The sequence below is a fragment of the Natator depressus genome, chromosome 12 (genome assembly GCF_965152275.1).
Source record: "Natator depressus isolate rNatDep1 chromosome 12, rNatDep2.hap1, whole genome shotgun sequence".
Classification (NCBI taxonomy): Eukaryota; Metazoa; Chordata; order Testudines; family Cheloniidae; genus Natator; species Natator depressus.
In genome coordinates this window covers 42,776,163-42,796,579 of record NC_134245.1, presented here as the reverse complement: position 1 = coordinate 42,796,579, position 20,417 = coordinate 42,776,163, and the positions used below count along the sequence as shown (strand labels likewise).

The window sequence follows — 20,417 nt, the reverse complement described above, 5'->3', positions numbered from 1 at the left end:
GCAGAGATGTGGCTTGCCCTGTACCATACAAACAATGGCATCAATATTTATAAGAGGCGTGACCTGGATATGTTCAACCCTGGGGTTGGGGGGCGCCCTCATTTTCCCAAGGTAGACGCATGCACAGAATCTAAAGGGTTATAGTTTTGATGGTGGGGATCAAACCAAAGGGCTTTCTGCATCGTGAGGCAATTCTTTCTGAGATGGAGTGTAGGGCCAGGGAGCCTGATGCTTCTGTCAGTTACTTGGGGGTTCATCGCAGTACCTCCTAGATGAGAATGAAGCTGCACCCATGGGAGGCAAATCATGCCCTACGAGTCTATGTTCTGCTTCATTCTGTGATTTTCTCCAATACATTTTGCTCTATTTCAATGCCTGCACTGAGCTGAGTGACTGTCAGTGAGGACAGTCCCTGCCAGGAGCCTGGCGCAGAAGGAAAATGCACTTGGAGTAGAGATGACGGGCAGAGCAGAGGGGAAGGAGTCACAACCCCTTTCTCAAAAGCTACTCCATAGAAGCTGGTTGTGGAGAGGGGAGATGCTCCAACTGCCCCGGTCATGTATCAGAAGCCAGCAGTCAAGCCCCAGCACTGAGTATTTGCAAAATAATAAATGGGGGATCTTTTTGTTTCCCTGCTGCCTTTGAGCCACAGCCAGGACAGCTGGAATGGCCTTTTCCTTGCTGGTTAGGGCTGAGATTCTGCCACTGCCACGTGACTCTAGCTGGTGTGAGACTCCCTCTAAAGCCCTGGGGCTGGCACCCCTGGAGGACCATGCCCTTCTTTAGTGGCAGACATGCACAGAGCCCTCCCTGCTGCACTGGATGGGTTTGCCAGGCTCGTGCCAAGCCTCCTGCTGGAGCTGGATTTGCAGTGGAATGATGTGATTCTCTTTTACAAGCTGCCTGCTCTTTTCATTTAGCTCAGAGCCCCTCCCCCACTGCTGCTGCTGGTTTTATTCAATTCAACACTTGAGGGAACTGCAGATGAAACGGCTGAATCTAAATTGCCAGCGACAGAGCTATTCCCTCCCTGACCTGCCCAGCCAGAGTCCTTGTGCACACGGCCTCTCATGCAACCCCGTGTCACTGGAGCAGCACTAGCAGGCACACCAAGAAGATCCCAAAGGCCCCATTATTTGCTTCTCACAGCAGCCCCTACTTGCACAGCCAGGTAAATGAGCGGAAGGTGTGTGCCTGAATGGGGGAGCGTGCCAGCGGAGAGTTTCTGCCAAGGAGGGGGCATGGACATCCCTCTGGAGCAGCACAAGGTGCGACAGCCCCTTGCCTGCCTGTGTTACAGAGAGACAAGCAGGGCCCTGATTCTGCTCATAGGAGCATGCCTGACACCCCTGACAAGTGCAGAGGCGAGGTGGGGGAGGTCATCTCTGTTACTGGACCAAGTGCTGCTGGAGAGATATTCCCTCCCCCCGTCGTCTCTCTAATATCCTGGGACTGGCACTGCATACACAGCACTGGAGTGTGCAGAGAGCACAGCCCCTCCCTGACCTCCCAACCCCAGCACACAACAATTCACAGTCAAATGTGCGGGCACAACAAGGGTCCCCCGCAGTGTTGGGCACAATTGGCAAAGCTGAAAATCCAGCCCACGTCGTGTGTGGTGCGGGGGTGGGGGAGAGCACCACTGCACTCCTCCCACCTCCTGGGCAGTGAGGGGCAAGGAAGGTTCCCACTGGCTCCATTCCCTGGCAAGGCACAAGACAAGGCTCTTCTATGTACTCAAGCCCTTCCCGAGGAGCAAATCCTGCCCCCTCGTCGGTGCTTGCAGGGCTCTGCGACAGAAGCAAGGGGAGGGGGGGGGATTTCCAATCCACTTTGCACTTGTGCTGTTTTTAAACCTATCAATGCACCGAGAGCACGGGGGAAGGGCAGATTTTCAGAACCAGCAGGAAGCTGATGTGCTTCTTTGCCATGCACCTGTCACACCAAGGAGATGGCACATGCACAAACCCCATGGGGAGGGAACTAAACAGGGTACTCCAGACGGCGCGGCTGTCAGCTTTCCTTTCCCCACTCAGATCCACACTTAGTCCCCTTTGGGGTCAGAGTCTGGAAATTACACACTGGGACCTGGCTGTCACCTGAAGTGCCAGGCAACTTCTGAGAGTAGAAAACCACTGCCATAAAGAGAAAGGGGAGCTTTGCAAATTCTAATGGTCTCCTGCTACTGTCACCGAAGAGTAACGACTTGGATGCTGAGCTGCACAGACAAATAATGTTGTGTGACTGCACCCCCAGCCTGGCTTTCCCCAGGTTTCATTCCCACCCTCTGCAGGAAAGAGTGACTCAGGGTGGGGAGGGGGTGCTGGAGTCAAGTTCTTTGTTAGGGAAAATGTGCAAGCCCCTCTGTTTCCATTTGAATGGCATTTCATTCTGTCCAGTTCAATGTTTGCGGATCGGTTCTGCCATCTGGAAAAGCTTTGATTAAACCTCCTAATTTTCAGCTAAGCTTTTCCTTTCTGTAGGGCAAGCCCTTGACCTGAGAACATAGCAAAGTGGTCAAAAGGAATAACAAGGCAAGGAGAAGGGAGGTGCAGGGGCTGGGAGACAGAGGAATTAACTAGAGAAGACACCGTGCAGTTGTCTGGCAGCTGCCCTGCCAACTATTTACCAACCTTAGAGCTCTGACTCCTCAAAAGATCACCGAGCCTCCTCCAGTGCCTGCCCACCTGTCCGTCACCAGGCTGCGGGTCAGGCCCAGAGGCCACAGCTACTCAACATTTGTTTGGAGGGCCCTGCCCTGAATCAGCTCCTTGGTACCAGAGTGCAGCTAGGGTTGGCAAAGCAGGAGCTTCTATTTCCTTACAGGAGAGATTTTAAGACCCTGAAATACAGTGTGTGTTACACCCAGCCTGTAAGGATCACAACAGATTCCACCACCGTCCTTCTAATCTCATGAATGTGCTGAACAGCAGCAATGACTTAATCCAGATTTATATCATCTGACCAGGAGCAGAACCTGTCTTCTAGAGGGACAGTGACCCCAGACCCCAGCTACTGCCCACGGATGGCATCAGTGTAGCTTCCTTAACTATATACACTCACAGCTACATCCTGCGTTATGAGGGCTCTAGAGTGAAGCTCCTCTAACTGCTCTGTAGTACAGCTCAGCTCTCCACTCACTCACCTAGAAAAAAAATTATACAGATCTTCCAGGAATCAAAACACAGAACTGCTGATCAGCAGTCACTCCCGCTGAAAAGTCAATGGGTTTTTCTCCCCCCAGAAATGGGCTAAAGATGGACAACTTACAAACATGCACTCAGTTATTGAAGGCTTCTCATTAGACCAAAGAAGCTGAGATCCCCTTGCATCACACAAACTGCCAATAAATCAAATTCTAGCTGGTGCTGAAGCCAGAAGGGTGCAATGCCCAGTGGCTGAAGAGGGCTGGGGCAATCCAGAGGTGTAGTGAAGTGGTATGCAGGTGATTTGGTAGCTGGGAGGTCAATGGGTACTAGAAGCAATCCGAGGTAACAATCAGATTTCTCGCAGGGGTTGGTAGCCATGAGATCCAATCCAAGGGGCCACGTTGGCATGATAGATAGGTGAGGTCGGATGAGGAGTGTAATCTGCAATGGCCTATTGCTGAGACTGCTTCTTCTTCCTGCTGGGGTCTTCATATAGGCCAAGTATCCAATGGGAATGCTGCCTGTCCAGCCAATCAGGGGCTTGGCTGTTGTGGAGCTGCAGATTCTTTGCCCGAAGGCTGCTGGTCAGGGGTCGTGGTTCAGCATTACCTCTGTGGCATGAAGGCTAGGGATCCCACAGGCCTCGGTTGGACAGTGGTGTCCTGACACAGTGGCTAGGAAGTGAGCCTGGGAACAGCCAAGGGAAGGCCTGAGCATTAGATTTGAAATGATTACATAATGTTGCCCTGGGAGCAGGAGAAACATCTCCTGGGAGAACTCTGTAAGGGAAATTACTCACCTTATTGTGACTGCAGTTCTTCCAGATGTGTGGTCCCTGTGTGTATTCCACTGCGAGAACACACATGCTCCAGGTGTCCGAGATGTGAGAATTCTTGAAAGCTGTGTCCATTGGTCCACACCTGCACCCCTGCTCTCCTTGTGCTCCGCACCAAGGGCATAAGGGTTGGGGCAGACTGGCCACCTCTCCAGTTCCTTCTCTACCATGAAGCTTGTCCTGATCTGAAGCAGAGGGGAAGGAGGACGGGGTGTGAAACATAGATAGGGACCACACATCTCAAAGAACTTCACTGCTTCTTTTACTTTGTTTAGCCACTGCACTTTTTTTGGTTCTCTGACTATGGTTTTTATGTCAGCAGTAAGGGGTTTGAGCCCTGTTGTGACAGAGTGCTAGGCAACAACAACTGAGCCAGCACTCTGGTCACTGCAGCTCCAATTAAACACTGCAGAACAGACCTGGTTAAGCAGAGCTGGGCCTAACTGGTGGGTGGAGGAGAGCCGAAAGGCTAGTTAAGCCATTTGGCAGAGGCTACAAAAAGACATAAGGAGGACGCAGAAGGAGGAAAGCAGGCAGTGAGAAGGAGAGAGAGATTGCTCCTCCTCACCTGTCTCAGGAGCGGAGGACTCCCTAGGACTACTGGAGCAGAGCTGTATACTGTACAAGTGTGGTGGGATCCCACGTTGTAAATCAGCTGCACAGGTCTGAGCGGTTTGTAGACTGAAGCAGAGGCAGGAGTGAGTGGGTTCTCCATATTTTGTCCCAAAAGTTCAGGAACTTTAGAGAAATTCAGGAAATCATATTTGGTGAGAAGGACATGATAGCTTGAGATTCTACACCGAAGGCTGGCAAATGTAAACACCTTCTTTCCCATAAGATCTACATGCCCGGACTCCTTACCTGCAGGGATGGCCCTTGGATGTTGTCTTGTTCAGGGTGGCTGAACAAGAACTCTGTTCCCTTAGCCCGGACAAAATATTGCTTTTCTGTCCTTGAGGGTAGGGGCATAGGTTGCCAGCATTTGCCATACAGCCCTTGCCAGTTCTAGTATGGCTTCATTTGATGGGAGAGGGACCCAACGGGATTCTGTAGGCTGTAGGGTAGCCAGGGGCTTATGTGGAGATCTCTGGACCTGCTCTAAGGAAACCTGGAGTTCGGCTGCCACGCTGTAACATCTCTTGAAATTGGCTATGATCATCTGGGAGAGACGGTGAGGCTGGAGCAACCTCCTCATTGGATGATGAGAGTGATAATTCCTTTTGGTACTGATAGTACCGGTGGGTCCGGCTCATCTTGCTCCTCTTCCATGGGCTCACAGGGAGGTTCTGGTTGACCCCTTGAAGAAGGGGGGTGGGTAAGACTCTGTTGGATTGCATAGATTCCAAGTACTGTGCAAGTCCCCAGCAGGGCCAGTCTGAGAGTTCAAAAGCAGGTTGCAATGGTCCCCAAGGCGTGGGGTACCACCAGTCCCATGGAGGGTCTCCATGTTTGCATGGCCTAGCCTGGTTCCAGGAGACTCCTGATCCCCTGTCTGGGCTGCTCTCTCTAGGTGGAGGTGAAGCTGGTTCCACCAGTATGTCTGACTAGCCCAGTGATGAAAAAGTCCCATATGGCTCCATCGGCAGTGCTGCTGGTTCTGTAGAGGGGACATCACGGTTAGTGGATGGGATGGGAGATAGACTTCTCTCAGACGTTTCAATTCTCACTGGTATTAGAATCTCCCTGTGAGTATCAGTTCTGCTCTACCTCCGGAATGGTATAAGTCACCCGCCCCTTCAGATGTTGTGTACTGCCGGAGTAGGTGTAGATGGCGGCTCCTTATGGGGCTGTGACAGTACTGTCAGTGCATGAGTCTCTGATCTGGTGGTTTTCGGGGGTCCCAGCAGTTCCTGGTCCTCAGGTCCCAGAGTTTCATTTTAGTTGGTACCACAGACAGCAAAGTTGATACCGAGGCTAATACAGAAGAAGCCTCGCTCCTGTGTGCTTTCTGATCATGTCCATAAGGCTTGCGGGGCCTAAGTCCTTGTGGCTTAGGCATGAAGGCTCACCTGATCTGGACTGGGTCTGGGAGGGATCTCTCCTCTTAGAGGGTCTAGAGGGGATTGGCTTTTATGTTTGTGAGAGTGCCCGTTACTCTCATGAGAGGGCCCAGATGAAGGGTCTTTCCCTCTGCTCCTTTTCCTTCTGAAGTCCAGCATAGTATGAGGTGGCATGCACCTTGATGACTCTAGCTGATGTAGAAGGGGGTCTCCTTGGCCTGGGTCTGACTGGGGCTTCGCTGGGCGCTCCATAGGGTGCTTCTGAAGCTGGAGTTCTTACACCTGTCAGATTTGGCTGGGAGAAGAGCAGCAGATTCCATACTTAGCAAAGATATGAGCTTCTTCAAGGCAGCAGAGGCAGTGCTGGTGGTCATCACTGACTGAGAAAGAGCGGAGTCAGGAGATGCAGTTTGTGAAGCCCTGTATCCAGGGCACAATTTAAGTCCTGTGCTGGGAGGGTTTCCAGGGGTGGGGATTCTAACACTAACTGGGGAACTATCAAAACACTAATTAACAACAAATAAGAATAAAATATAACTGAATATTTGTGGGAAGAAGAGAAAGGATCAGCTCCAGACACTGGAGGTTCCGACTCAGGCCATGCTATGCTAAGAAGGAACTGGGGAGGTGGTCAGTCCGCCCCACCCCTTATAGCCTCAGTGAGGAGCATGAGAAGAGTACACGTGGACCAGTGGACAAGACTAACCAATTGCAAGAACTCTCCGTCTCAGGCACATGGAGCAGATACTACCCACAATGGAATACGCACAGGGACCAGCACTCAAAACGGCCCTGCCTAGAATTGGCAGCCTCTGCACGAGACTATATGTTACGAGCAATGTGGTGGCCATAACCTTAGAAGCAACATGTTTGCACTAGGGCTGTCAAGAGTTTAAAAAACGTAATCGCGATTAATTGCACTGTTAAACAATAATGGAATACCATTTATTTAAATATTTTGGCTGTTTTTTACATTTTCAGATATATTAATTTCATTACAGCACACAATACAAAGTGTACAGTGCTCACTTTATATTATTTTTATTACAAATATTTGCACTGTAAAAACAAAAGAAATAGTATTTTTCAATTCACCTCATACAAGTACTGTAGTGCAATCTCTTTACCATGAAAGTGCAACTTACAAATGTAGAATTATGGCAAAAAAAATTACTGCGTTCAAAAATAAACAAATGTAAAACTTTACAGCATACAAGTCCACTCAGTCCTACTTCTTGCTTAGCCAATCGCTCAGACAAGTTTGTTTACATTTGCAGGAGATAAAGCTGTCCGCTTCTTGTTTACAATGTCACCTGAAAGTGAGAACAGATGTTTGCAAGGCACTTTTGTAGCCAGCATTGCAAGGTATTTATGTGCCAGATTTGGTAAACATTCGTATGCCCCTTCATGCTTCAGCCACCATTCCAGAGGACATGCTTCCATGCTGATGGTGCTCATTAAAAAAATAATCAGTTAACTAAATTTGACTGAGCTTCTTGGGGGGAGAATTGTATGTCCCTGGCTCTGTTTCACCCGCATTTTGCCATATATTTCATGTTACAGCAGTCTCGGATGATGACCCAAAACATGTTCGTTTTAAGAACATTTTGACTGCAGATTTCACAAAATGCTAAAAAGGTACCAATGTGAGACTTCTAAAGATAGCTACAGCACTTGACCCAAGGTTTAACAATCTGAAGTGCCTTCCAAACTGTGAGAGGGATGAGGTGTGGAGTGTGCTTTCAGAAGTCTTAAAAGAGCAACACTCCAATGTGGAAACTATAGAACCCGAACCACCAAAAAAGAAAATCAACCTTCTGGTGGTGGCATCTGTCAAGGCTGAATCCCCACTCTGGCACTTTGATTGCAGAAGGTGGGGGCCCGCAAGGATTCTAAACAGTAATACTGGCCACTCCAGGCTTGTATTAAACTCCCAAAGGTTCCAGCTTCTCTCTGACCTTGGCTTGGTAAACGCTGCCACTGCACAAATGCAAAAAACCCCCCTTGAACCCAGGAAGGAACACTTGGGAATTCCTCCCTGTGGGGTACCCTCAAGCCCTTTCACACCCCGCCCCCCCTCCGGAGAAGAGCTAAGAAAGAAAACAAAGGAAATCAGTTGTTGCCACCAGCTAATCAAACAGCATCTGCACAAACCTCTTAGGACATCAAAAATCCAATCCTGGTCTTAAAAAAGGTAAATTTTATTAAAAACAAAAAGGAAGAAAATACATCTGGAATTTAGGCTTTTGCTAGATTTTTAAAAAGAGCAATTCCAAAAATGAAGCACCCAAACTAGCTTTCTTGGGGGTTCAGCTTAAAGGTTACAAGCATACAAAAGCATCTGGGGTTAGCACAGAGGAGATTCACAAGCCAAAATAAAGAAATAAATCTGATTGCTTTTACCTAAACATTCCCTATCCAAATGATTCCCTCTAGGTATGGAAGATAATTTTTCATATCTGGTTCAATCTTATGCAGCATTCCTGCTTACAGCATGGCTGCTCCGTGTCCCTACAGCCCAGAGAGAACAAAGGGAAAGTTTCTTTCCCAATTTTAAAAAGTTCTCCCTTCCCATTGGCTCTTTTGGTCAGGTGCACCCTTTTTTCTTCTTTATCTGGGGGACTTTTTAAAGGTGAAGCAAGTAGAGAACAGCTACCAGGAGGGATTTTACAGCTAACTGGCTGGCTGGGTGTCCATCAAAGGGAGTTACCTCACCCCCCCCCCCCACTTTATTTATCACAGCATCTGACTCAGATGATGAAAATGAACATGCTTTAGTCCACACTGCTTTGGATCATTATCAAGCAGAACCCATCATCAGCATGGATGCATGTCCCCTGGAATGGTGGTTACAGTATAAAGGGACATATGAATCTTTAGTGCATCTTTAGCGATTTTATTTGACCAAGCTTTGGAGCTACACAGAGCTCTTCTTCAGCCTCAGACCTGTAGAAGCTCCTTGTAGCTCAAAAGCGCATCCATCTCACCAACAGACATTGGTCCAACAGAAGCTATTACCTTGCCCACCTTGTCTCTCCAACAACAGATCTGTGATGTACAGACAATCACAAACATAGTTAAGCCGACAGCTCTAGTAACCAGATGCCAGGGGCTCCCCCATTTCCCTCTTTCAATTTTCTGATTTTCCCCAAATTCAACAGGGATCTTCCTATTGATAACTAGAACATTTCCTAAAATTTTGGATTTGCATAGCTTTGGCGTTCAAAAGGAATCATTTTCCAGATAGACAAGCAGAGAAATGCTGTCAAGTTAATGTCAGTCCAAGAGAAATGTTTCTAGTCTGTTGGTTGTGAGGAAACCTATAACAATGTGGGCTGAATATAAACTGAGATAGTTTCCTTTTTTGGGGTTTGCAGACAGCCGGAAACCATAGCTTCAAGAGATATGAGTTGCCTCATTAATATCACTGGTTTGTTCACTTTGAAACCTAATGACAACTTTATTTCAGTATTGATGCTTTCACGAGAAACAGCCATCTAGTGTGCTTATTCCACACAACCCCAACCATCCCATCTCCAAACCATTGCCACATCTTCCTAGATATCCAAAACCCAACGGACCCCTAACCTGCTCCTCATCCCCACTTTCTCCCCCGGATAAATCTGTATAATGAACATCTATTCAATATAAAATCAACAGCACGCTGAAAACATGATGAGAACAAAATGAAATGAATATAAAAATTGGCACTGCAAGGTGCACAACAACTGCTTAGTTAGGACTGTTTAACAAAGCCAGTCACCATGAATAATATATAGCTTTGAATATCTGCAGAAAGGAGAGAGAGGATCAGCTCCAGACACTGGACTCGGGCCATGCGGCACTAAGAAGGAATGGAAGAGGCAGTCAGTCTGTCCACAAAGATAGGGCCTCCATCAGATCACTCCAAACATGGACTGGTCTATAAACTACTAATTGTCAGCCTGGGTGGGGCCTGGTACCTTCGGCTCAGTGGACATTTCGTGGCTAACATGCATGTCCGGAGTTCCATGGAAGTCCCAGAGCACGCATGGCACATGCTTTGTAAGCTTTCTTTTCCTGGAGTGGTGGGGCTCCCTAAAATCATAGAATATCAGAGTTGGAAGGGACCTCAGGAGGTCATCTAGTCCAACCCCCTGCTCAAAGCAGGACCAATCCCCAATTTTTGCCCCAGATCCCTAAATGGCCCCCTCAAGGATTGAACTCACAACCCTGGGTTTAGCAGGCCAATGCTCAAACCACTGAGCTATCCCTCCCCCCAAACCAGTGCTCCAGGTGAGGCATGAACTCACAACCTCAGCATTATAAGTACTGCGCGCTAACCAATTGCTTGAGCTTAGGGTTGGGAGCTGTGAACTCCTGAGGTCTAGTTCCACGCCATTGACCCTGATACTTCAAACATGTAACCATGTTCCACAGTACTATTAGCTCCTTTGTACAAATGAAGAAATGCAGTCTCAGAGAGGATGAGTGACTTGTTCAGGGTCATTTAACAATTCAGTACCACCTCAAGCCTAATCCATTACCCTGCATGGTCACCACGAAAGGCCTTTCACCTGTCTCTCCCCGTTGTGCCTGTCTAGTAACACTTCTGGGTTGGGTGACTGGTGGGAAACATGTCCTGGGCGTGCTGGTCCAGGGAAGGAGGAAGATGGGCAGTGCAAGAGGTACCTTGTTTGCAATGATCCAGGGACAGGAGAGGAAGACAATGGCTACCACAGAGACATACAAACCATCTTGGCAAATTTCTGAAGTTCCTCTCACTGGCAAATTTAAGCTTTTTGTGATAATATTAGAAACCCGAGGTTAGAGAGCGCCAACAGACGGCTGCAATCCATGTCACTTGAGGCCCAATACCATACATTAGCTCTAATTTAACTGCCTAAAGCCCAAAGTGACAGAAGCTTAAAAAAACTAGAGAGAATAAAAAAAACTAAAACCCAACACTGCATTTCCCTCTGATGCGAAGGTGCATTTGTCTTCTCTGTCTCAGAACCCGTTGTGTTGTTGTGTCCTGCTGGTGTTCTTTGGGGGCAAGGGCTCTGGGCCTGATTCTTCATGCTTATACAGTCGTGTATTCCTGTGCAGAATGGGTGTAAAATACCCATCTTCTGTAGAGTCCTTCTGATCTGGTAGTAAGGAGGGGAGACTCAGGCCCAGAGCTGGTCTTTGTTCTGTGAGGTGCTGTGCAGCTCTATGATTACACCTGAGTAATAGTTAATAATGACCTGACTTAATAAATATACTGTTATGACATGAATGCACGGACGCACATATACCCCTCCTCACCATGACATGCAAACTTAAGGCTCTTGAACTCACACTCTGGCCTTTGAGGTTTGTCATTATCAGCTAGAATGGAGCCAAGTCTTTTGAAAAAGGCACTTGATGGAGCTGAAGATTTGCATGATGACTGGGCGTTCTGATCTGGTCTGCTACTAAGGAGTTGCTGTGGCTGTTGGGGAGGGGATGCTTGGTTAGCAAGTAGTTGACATACTTGGCTAATGCAGCGGGGCACCCAGGGTTTTCAGACACACATCTCTTTTTGTATAACTAAATAAGGATGGGCTGAGCAGTACTGAAACAGTCTAACTTGGTGAGGAGCATGGGGAAATTCCCTCTTGCTGCAGGAAACCAGGACGATCAGCATTACTCTCATTGTCTTCCTGGCCACTGCCAAAAGGATCACTACGGAGTGTGCCCAGGCTATTAAGCACAGCAGCCTCCAGCGTGCAGCTGGGGCATTAGGCTATGTAGAATGTATATAGTCTAGGAGGGGTTTAAGCTAGAAGAGATGAAGGGTGTTCTGAAGATGACAGACACTCTGATTTTCAAAGGCGATGATGCAAATTTGCAGATCCTATAAATTTCATCTGGAATTATTGCTGCTCGGCACCTCTGCAAATGAGACCCTAGGTTTCCAGAGAGGGAAGGCCCAAGCTGCAGAATGCTATAGCTCCTGATACTTTCTTTGCATGGAGTTAAATTCAAGCCTGCTTCTACAGGGAAAAGATGAAAGTCCAGGTAAAAGAGGTGAGAAAGTGACAGGCCATACCATGAAGGGAGTGGATTGGGGCCACACTGCAAATAAATGCAACCAAAGACAATGGAGTGCAGAGAAAGCTTTCCCTTACCATCTGCCTGAGGGATTGCACTGTAGTCTCCAGAAGGTGCTTCTCCTGCAGTTGATTGACTGCCTCCGAGTCCTTCCGGGAAATTTCGTGGTGAAGGTCTGTGATTATCTCCTGCAGCTCCTGAATCTTAGTTTCCCTCTCCAGAACCTACGAAATACAAACTGAAAGCATAACGCACCGGAATGGGAAACAGGGAGGCAAAAGGAGCATTAGTAACAGGTCTGTGTTCTGCAATTCCACGGCCACAGAATTTGCCATGAAATTCCCTGCTGGCTGCAGCATTGTGCTCCAGAATCTCTAATTTTACCAGTGTTTCTAGCCCCATGGTTTTGAGGAGACTTTTAAAATGTACATCAAGTGTAAATCAATCCAGAATTGTGTCTTGATTCTATAGATAACCCAAAATGGTGTCCCGAAAAGCGTGTGTTATCCCATTTGGCATAATGGGTTGTTAATTCTGTAACCTAAAGCTACCAGTTTAAAAGTCAACAGTATTAGTTATTTCACTGCTGATCATTTTAGCAGCTATATCCAGCTAATGTGTTAAGTCCACAGTGCAAAAATGCCATGAACAAGCTCTCACATTCCAAAAGGACCAAAATGCCCCTACCCAGCTGCCAAAATTTCCAGCATTCACCACTGACAATTTCCACAAATAGGCACCGCTCCCCTAAATTGGTAATTCACAATAATAAAATGCACTAAATATGCACCAGCTAAAAACAGGATTACAAAATACATTGAAACCCCGCCCGCACCCCCTCCTTTGGAGCCTGGGAAAAAAGATGGGCTTGGCAGGTTAACAAATCTGGGCTCTGGCAGCCAAGGGGGACGCAAGTTCCAAAGGGAAAGGGTCTCACATGGAGAATGCCCTACTGGCAGCTCCCCCCCGTTATAACAAGGGAGCTCCAGCCTGAAGCGCAGCTGCTGATGGCCAACGTGACAGTAAGTGTTCCTTTCAGTAACCAGGTCCCTCACCATTTGGAGCTTCATAGGTGAACACCAATATCTAAAAATCTAGTCAGAAATGCATTGGCAGCCAGCCTGGAGCCCAGAGCACTGGTGCAACACGGTCCTGGTCAGAAACCCTAGTTGATAAGTGAGCAGACACTTTCTGCTCCAGCTTATTTTCTGGCTGGTCCATGGAGAGTGCGTTACAACCCCCTAATCTGAGTAACAAAGCAGAAGTAACAGCAGCGAGATCCTGCATCAAAGAATAAAGGCTACATTTTCTCTTCATGCAGAGATGGAAAAGTGCTCTGGTTACAGGCTGGAGAAGATGAAGGATGTGTAGGAGGATTTGCTTTGAATAACTCTCCATTGTCTATCCATGGTCATGCTGAAAGGTGACCTGTCAGGCTGGAGGGAGGTTACTAGTGAACTTCCTCAAGGATTGTTTTTCATTTGCATTAATGACCTTGGCATAAAAAGTGGGAGTGTGCTAATAAAACCTTCAGATGACACAAAGTTGGGAGGTATTGCCAATGTGGAGGAGGACAGGAATATTACACAAGAAGATTTGGATGACCATGAAAGCTGGAGTAATAGAAATTGAATGAAATTTAACAGTGCAAACTCATGCACTTAGGGATGAACAACAAGAATTTTTGCTACAAATGGAGGACGTATCATTTGGAAGTGACAGAGGAGGAGAAACACATGGGTGTATTGGTCAATCACAGGATGTCTATGAGCCGCTAACGTGATTGTGGCTGTGAAAAAGGCTAATGCAATGCTAGGATGCACCAGGGAAGGTATTTCCAGTAGAGATAGGGAAGTGTTATTACCAATATGCAAGGCACTAGTGAGACCTCACCTGGAATACTGTGTGCAATTCTGTCCCCCCATTTAAGAAAGATTAATTCAAACTGGAACAGGTGCAGAGAAAGGCAACTAGGATGATCAGCGGAATAGAGAACCTACCTTATGAGAAGAGACTTAAAGAGCTTGGCTTGTTTAACCTAACAAAACAAAGGCTGAGGGGAGATATGATTACTCTCTATAAATATATAAGAGGCATAAACACCGGGAAGGAACAGGAGTTATTGAAATTAAGAGCCAATATTGGCACAAGAACAAATGGATATAAACTAGCCATCAATAAATTTAAGCTAGAAATTAGACAAAATTTGACCTTAAAGTTTATGAGTCTAGAGCATAAACCAGCGTTATGGGTCTGGACAGAGTTAGCTGCCCTGGCTCTCATTGCCAGCCTCAGAGAGTTCCTAGAGCTGTCCACAGTGAATGCAGTAGCTAGGGTTACTTTCCTTAGTGCTGACTTGAATTGATTTTGATTCTAGGGACTGAGGTTCTCTTGGTCTAGGGGGTCACCAAATGAAATAAATAGTCAGCAGTTTTAAACAAAAAAAAAAAGTACGTATTTTTTCCACACAGCGCACAGTCAGCCTGTGGAACTCCTTGCCAGAGGATGTTGTGAAGGCTAAGACTATAACAGGGGTCAAAAGAGAACTCGATCAGCTCATGGAGGACAGGTCCGTCAATGGCTATTAGCCAGGATGGGCGGGGATGGTGGCCCTAGCCTCTGTTTGCCAGAAGCTGGGAATGGGTGACAGGGGATGGATCACTTGATGATTACCTGTCCTGTTCATTCCCTCTGGGGCACCTGGCATTGGCCACTGTCAGAAGGACATAAGAATGGCCATACTGGGTCAGACCAAAGGTCCATCCAGCCCAGTGTCCTGTCTACCGACAGGGGCCATTACCAGGTGCCCCAGAGGGAGTGAACCTAACAGGTAATGATCAAGCGATCTCTCTCCTGCCATCCATCTCCACCCTCTGACAAACAGGATATCATATGATAAACAAATCATATGCAAGAGCATACTCGTATAGTGCTGCAGAAAGCAACAGATGTGCTTTATGGGGATAAGATGTTTATTCTTCCTTTTAAGCCAAATATAGAAAGATTATTCTGCGGTAATATTGCAACCCTTTCATCCAGTTTTAGTCCCTTTTTATTGCAAACTTCAAGTGGTCTCCAGAAACCACTGTCTGGCTTCTCCAGCAGATACTACTGCCTTTTCATCTTTTAGATTCAACCAGCATTAGAAGTTTGGAAACAACTGTCCAGCAGCAAATTGCTGCAAATCAGAAAGTAATACTCTCATCAGTAGAATAAAGGGAGCTTGACACAAACTACCACTGCAAATTCAGTCTTGGTCAAGCTCTTTGACGAAAAGGGCATCCAAATTTTTGCTGTTTTTCCATATGTTTATATATGGCCCAAGAGAGTCAGGATACACATAGGTTGTACCTTATAGAACAGCCAGGCAGCCCTGCTTCTGTATGCTCCACTGACTCACTGTATGACCTTAGGCAAGTCAATCTAATATCCTTGGGCCTCAATCATCCAGCTGAAAAACTGGGTAACACGCAGGAACTCCACTGAACTTCAAAGCAAATTGTTGCTGCATCTGTCTTGAGGTTTCCTGGGGAAATAAATTCCCCATCTCCTCTCTCCAAGGAAGCATTTCACTTAGGAGAGAAGGTCAAAGAACGCAGTCTTTGACACATGGTGATATCCTCACAATTCATAGAAAAGTCCATAAAGAAGGATTGATTATGTTAACTGGAAACAGGGAAACAAATGGAAAAAACAACAAAAGCCATATTCTAAGAGTGAAGTCAGATGCCAGGGCTTGCTTTAGGGTCATCTGGAGCAGTGGTTTTCAAACATTTTTTCTGGTGACCCAGTTGAAGAAAACTGTTGATGCCTGCGACCCAACTGAGCTGGGGATAGGGTTTTGGGGTGTGGGAGGGGCTCAGGGCTGGGACAGAGGGTCGGGGTGCGGGGGTGAGGGCTGCGAGGTGGGGCTGGAAATGAGGGATTCAGGTGTGGGAGGGGGCTCTGGGCTGGGGCAGGGATGCAGCAGGGGGTCAGGGCTCTGGGGATGAGGGGTATGGGGTGCAGGAAGGGGCTCTGGGTTTGGGGAGGCTAAGGGATGGGGCAGGGGATTGGTGTGTGGGCTTACCTCAGATAGCACCCATGCTGCACCGCTGACTGGAAGCTAAGGCAGGCTTCCTCCCTGTCCTGGCACCATGGACCGCGCTGCGCCTCGCAAGTGGCCAGCAGCAGGTCTGACTCCTAGGCGGAGGCTCGCAAGCGGCTCCGCGTGGTTCTCACCCACAGGCACCACCCCCCAGGAGTGTGGAGCCAGTGCTCAGGGTGGCGGCAGCATACGGAGCCCCGTGGCCCCCCGCCTACGAACCGGAACTGATGCTGGCCACTTCTGGGGCACAGCACGGTGTCAGAACAGATAGGGACTAGCCTGCCTTAGCCGGGCAGCACCGCAGACGGGACTTTTAATGGTCCGGTCAGCAGTGCTGACCGGAGCCGCCGCGACCCAATACTGGGTCACGACCTGCAGTTTGAAAACCACTGTTCTGGAGGTCCTCAAGGAATCAATTCTGAAGCACTTAGAGGAGCAGAAAGTGATCAGGAACAGCCAGCATGGATTCACCAAGGGCAAGTCATGCCTGACTAATCTAATTGCCTTCTATGACGAGATAACTGGCTCTGTGGATGAGGGGAAAGCAGTGGACGTGTTGTTCCTTGACTTTAGCAAAGCTTTTGACACAGTCTCCCACAGTATTCTTGCCACTAAGTTAAAGAAGTATGGGCTGGATGAATGGACTATAAGGTGGATAGAAAGCTGGCTAGATTGTCGGGCTCAACGGGTAGTGATCAATGGCTCCATGTCTAGCTGGCAGCCGGTATCAAGTGGAGTGCCCCAAGGGTTGGTCCTTGGGCCGGTTTTGTTCAATATCTTCATAAATGATCTGGTGGATGGTGTGGATTGCACCCTCAGCAAGTTTGCAGATGACACTAAACTGGGAGGAGAGGTAGATAGGCTGGAGGGTAGGGATAGGATACAGAGGGCCCTAGACAAATTAGAGGATTGGGCCAAAAGAAATCTGATGAGGTTCAACAAGGACAAGTGCAGAGTCCTGCACTTAGGACGGAAGAATCCCATGCACCGCTACAGACTAGGGACCGAATGGCTCGGCAGCAGTTCTGCAGAAAAGGACCTAGGGGTTACAGTGGACGAGAAGCTGGATATGAGTCAACAGTGTGCCCTTGTTGCCAAGAAGGCCAATGGCATTTTGGGATGTATAAGTAGGGGCATTGCCAGCAGATCGAGGGACGTGATCGTTCCCCTCTATTCGACATTGGTGAGGCCTCATCTGGAGTACTGTGTCCAGTTTTGGGCCCCACACTACAAGAAGGATGTGGAAAAATTGGAAAGAGTCCAGCGGAGGGCAACAAAAATGATTAGGGGACTGGAACACATGACTTATGAGGAGAGGCTGAGGGAACTGGGATTGTTTAGCCTGTGGAGGAGAAAAATGAGGGGGGATTTGATAGCTGCTTTCAACTACCTGAAAGGGGGTTCCAAAGAGGATGGATCTAGACTGTTCTCAGTGGTAGCTGATGACAGAACGAGGAGTAATGGTCTCAAGTTGCAGTGGGGGAGGTTTAGGTTGGATATTAGGAAAAACTTTTTCACTAGGAGGGTGGTGAAACACTGGAATGCGTTACCTAGGGAGGTGGTGGAATCTCCTTCCTTAGAAGTTTTTAAGGTCAGGCTTGACAAAGCCCTGGCTGGGATGATTTAGTTGTGGATTGGTCCTGCCTTGAGCAGGGGGTTGGACTAGATGACCTCCTGAGGTCCCTTCCAACCCTGATATTCTATGATCTTCTTCCAGCCCGGAAAAACCTCACTTTTTATCTGGGCAGAGAAATGTGCAGCATTTATAACCACCATATGAGCAGGTACCTTTCTCAACTTGCTCTGCAAACACAGTTTAAGCTCCCCCACTTCCTGGGCTTTGGATGTAATAAAGTAACAACAATTCACCCGAGCTTTCTCCACAGACCCCAGTCCTCTCTTCTCAGAAGACCACTCTCATTCTCTGATATCCAGGTAAGGCAGCTCCTCACTCACCTCAGTAAACCACCAGGACCCACTGAAACCTTTTCCACCAAGAAAACACACCAGCCAATAGGGTGGCAGTGTTGCAGGCACACACTGCCAGCCTGTTATACATGGATTTGAAACCTGACCTTTTCCAAGAAGAAAGATTCATTATCTGGAGTAGGGCTTGGTGCTGAGATGATATGACCAAAATTAATCACACAATTGAGTTCTGGGATCTGTACACTTTAAGAATAAACCTCCAGAGCAGCAGAAGCTTCAGTGAAGTACAGTAGAGCAAACAGATAATCCAGTTTCACGGCGGGTGAAGAAATGACCTGCCAGAGTCAAAACCAAAGCTTGAACTGAGTGTTGAGGACTACTGAGGCCAGCACAGTGGATGTGGCAGGCACACCTCACTGCATCTGAGAACACGATTGCACTTCAATTGCCAAGGCTGTCAGTCTCAGAGCAGTGGCCGTGACTGTGCAGGCTTCAGATCTGGCACCCCAGGGCCTGCCCTTCTGAGCCACTGCCACGGGAAGGACTCTGCGGCTGAGCACTACTGAGCCACTCAGTCTGCCCATTGGCTTGAGAGCACTAGTGACGGTGGAGAGGCTCTGAGGCACAGTCTGCTCCCCCAGAACCTCGCCAGTCGTCACTGAGGGTTAGAGATGATGAGAAAATATCACACAGATAAAATAAGATAGGAGGAAAACCTTAACCTCGCTCTGCAAAATGTAAGAGCTTTGTCAAAATAAAAGCCACAGCTAAACTCTTCTGCTGCACACCTCCCAGCTCTGAAACCTGTCCAAGCGGAGAGACATTTTCTCTGTCAGCTACAAACTCTGCATGCAGGAGAGAGACTCCGGCAGAATATCTGCACAACAGCACCTCCATGCAACACTATCCCAGTAATGGGAAATCTTAATGATGTAAAGCAGCAAGGTCACACGATGTGTCCAGGCAGCTCTTGGAAAGGCACAGTCTCTGCAGATATTACAGAGAAGAGCTCAGAATTGCTCTTGGTTCATTAGGCTTTGCTGGAGGGGTTTTCTCCCACTATTAACTACAAACAAGGTTCAGGTTCTTGTTACTCAGTTTCGTGCACACAATGCAAAAAGGTGAAGGGCAAGGTTTACCAAGAGCCGTTTGTAAATATGCTAAGACAATTCACTTGTGTTTTTAGAATCCTTCAGACACTCTGTACAATAAGTAATCTTAAACAGGAAAACTGAAAAAAGTCTTATAAATATTGCAACACTTTTTCAGCATAAGAACTTTGTATCTACATTGGTACAGTGACTGCATGTAAATATACATACAGTCTACCATGGTACAATTCCCTTCCCCCTCGACACTGACTACATTTCCCTACAGCCTGCCTCCTTCTCTCAGCTTTATGACCCCAATGAGATGAGCTCTCACTGTTTTCATCCTCGTTACATTTTGATATTTCAAAGCATGGCCCGCTTCTCACTCCCATCTCCCCGCTCCACATTACTAATGAATTGGAAAGCAGACATCATTAGTTTTTGGAGACCATTTCTTTTAAAATTTACAGAACCCTTCATCTGAATCCCTAGAGCCAGTCTGCTGTTCTCATCTTAGAATCTTATTAGCATCATATCTTCTGTATCCTGCCATGCAAACTGCATTGCTATGCACTTTCTAGCACTTGACCCTTTTGCGGACAGAATTAATTTCCTCTTTGAAGATACAGCAGCATGCTGTTATGCTTGTTAAAGAAAGAAAACTCAAGCAAGAAGACAGGGAAGCAAGCAAAGAATATTCTCAGTTAAATATAAGCCATTGTCGGATTTTGTATAGGAAAACAGAGAGACAGAAAGAGCGGTCAGGAGAAATAATAGAGTGATGACTATTACCGGAAGCATGTTCCAAAAGAGCATGCAAATAATCTGACTGACAATACATACTGGGAATTTTCATTTTAATGGCGTTTCTTTTGGTCTAACTCTCCACATCCCTCACCTGGTTTCTATGTGCAAAGTGCTTCGAGACTTTTGGTTGCACAATTAATGTGAAGGTTGAAAAGAACCAGGATTTGCTTTCTGCTCAGGGCAATAAAAAGCTATACTTAGTATATCTGTAGGAGAACACAAAGAAAATAGCCCTCACTGAAAAGAAAACCTTCTCTTACCATTGAATTATACTCAGGAGCCCAAAACACTTTAAGGTAATTAGAATTACTCCCTCAAAATGTAAAATATTTCTATGGGTGGAATAAAACATTTCTTGATCAGTCAGGGAGGTCTCTAGTCCTATAACTTTTTATATATTGTAGGATTTTTAGCATTTACATTGTTTACACCATTTTGGTTCCCTAATGCAGTTTTAATAGT

General features: G+C 47.2%; 1 protein-coding gene across 1 annotated transcript in view; it reads right to left on the bottom strand.

Annotated features, from left to right (window-relative positions):
- Positions 1–20,417, bottom strand: part of PMFBP1 (polyamine modulated factor 1 binding protein 1) — a 355,442-nt gene that overhangs the window by 132,802 nt on the left and 202,223 nt on the right. The window contains exon 6 of the mRNA XM_074968998.1: positions 12,119–12,265. Within this exon, the coding sequence (XP_074825099.1) occupies positions 12,119–12,265 (147 nt within the window). The remainder of the gene's footprint in view (positions 1–12,118; positions 12,266–20,417) is intronic.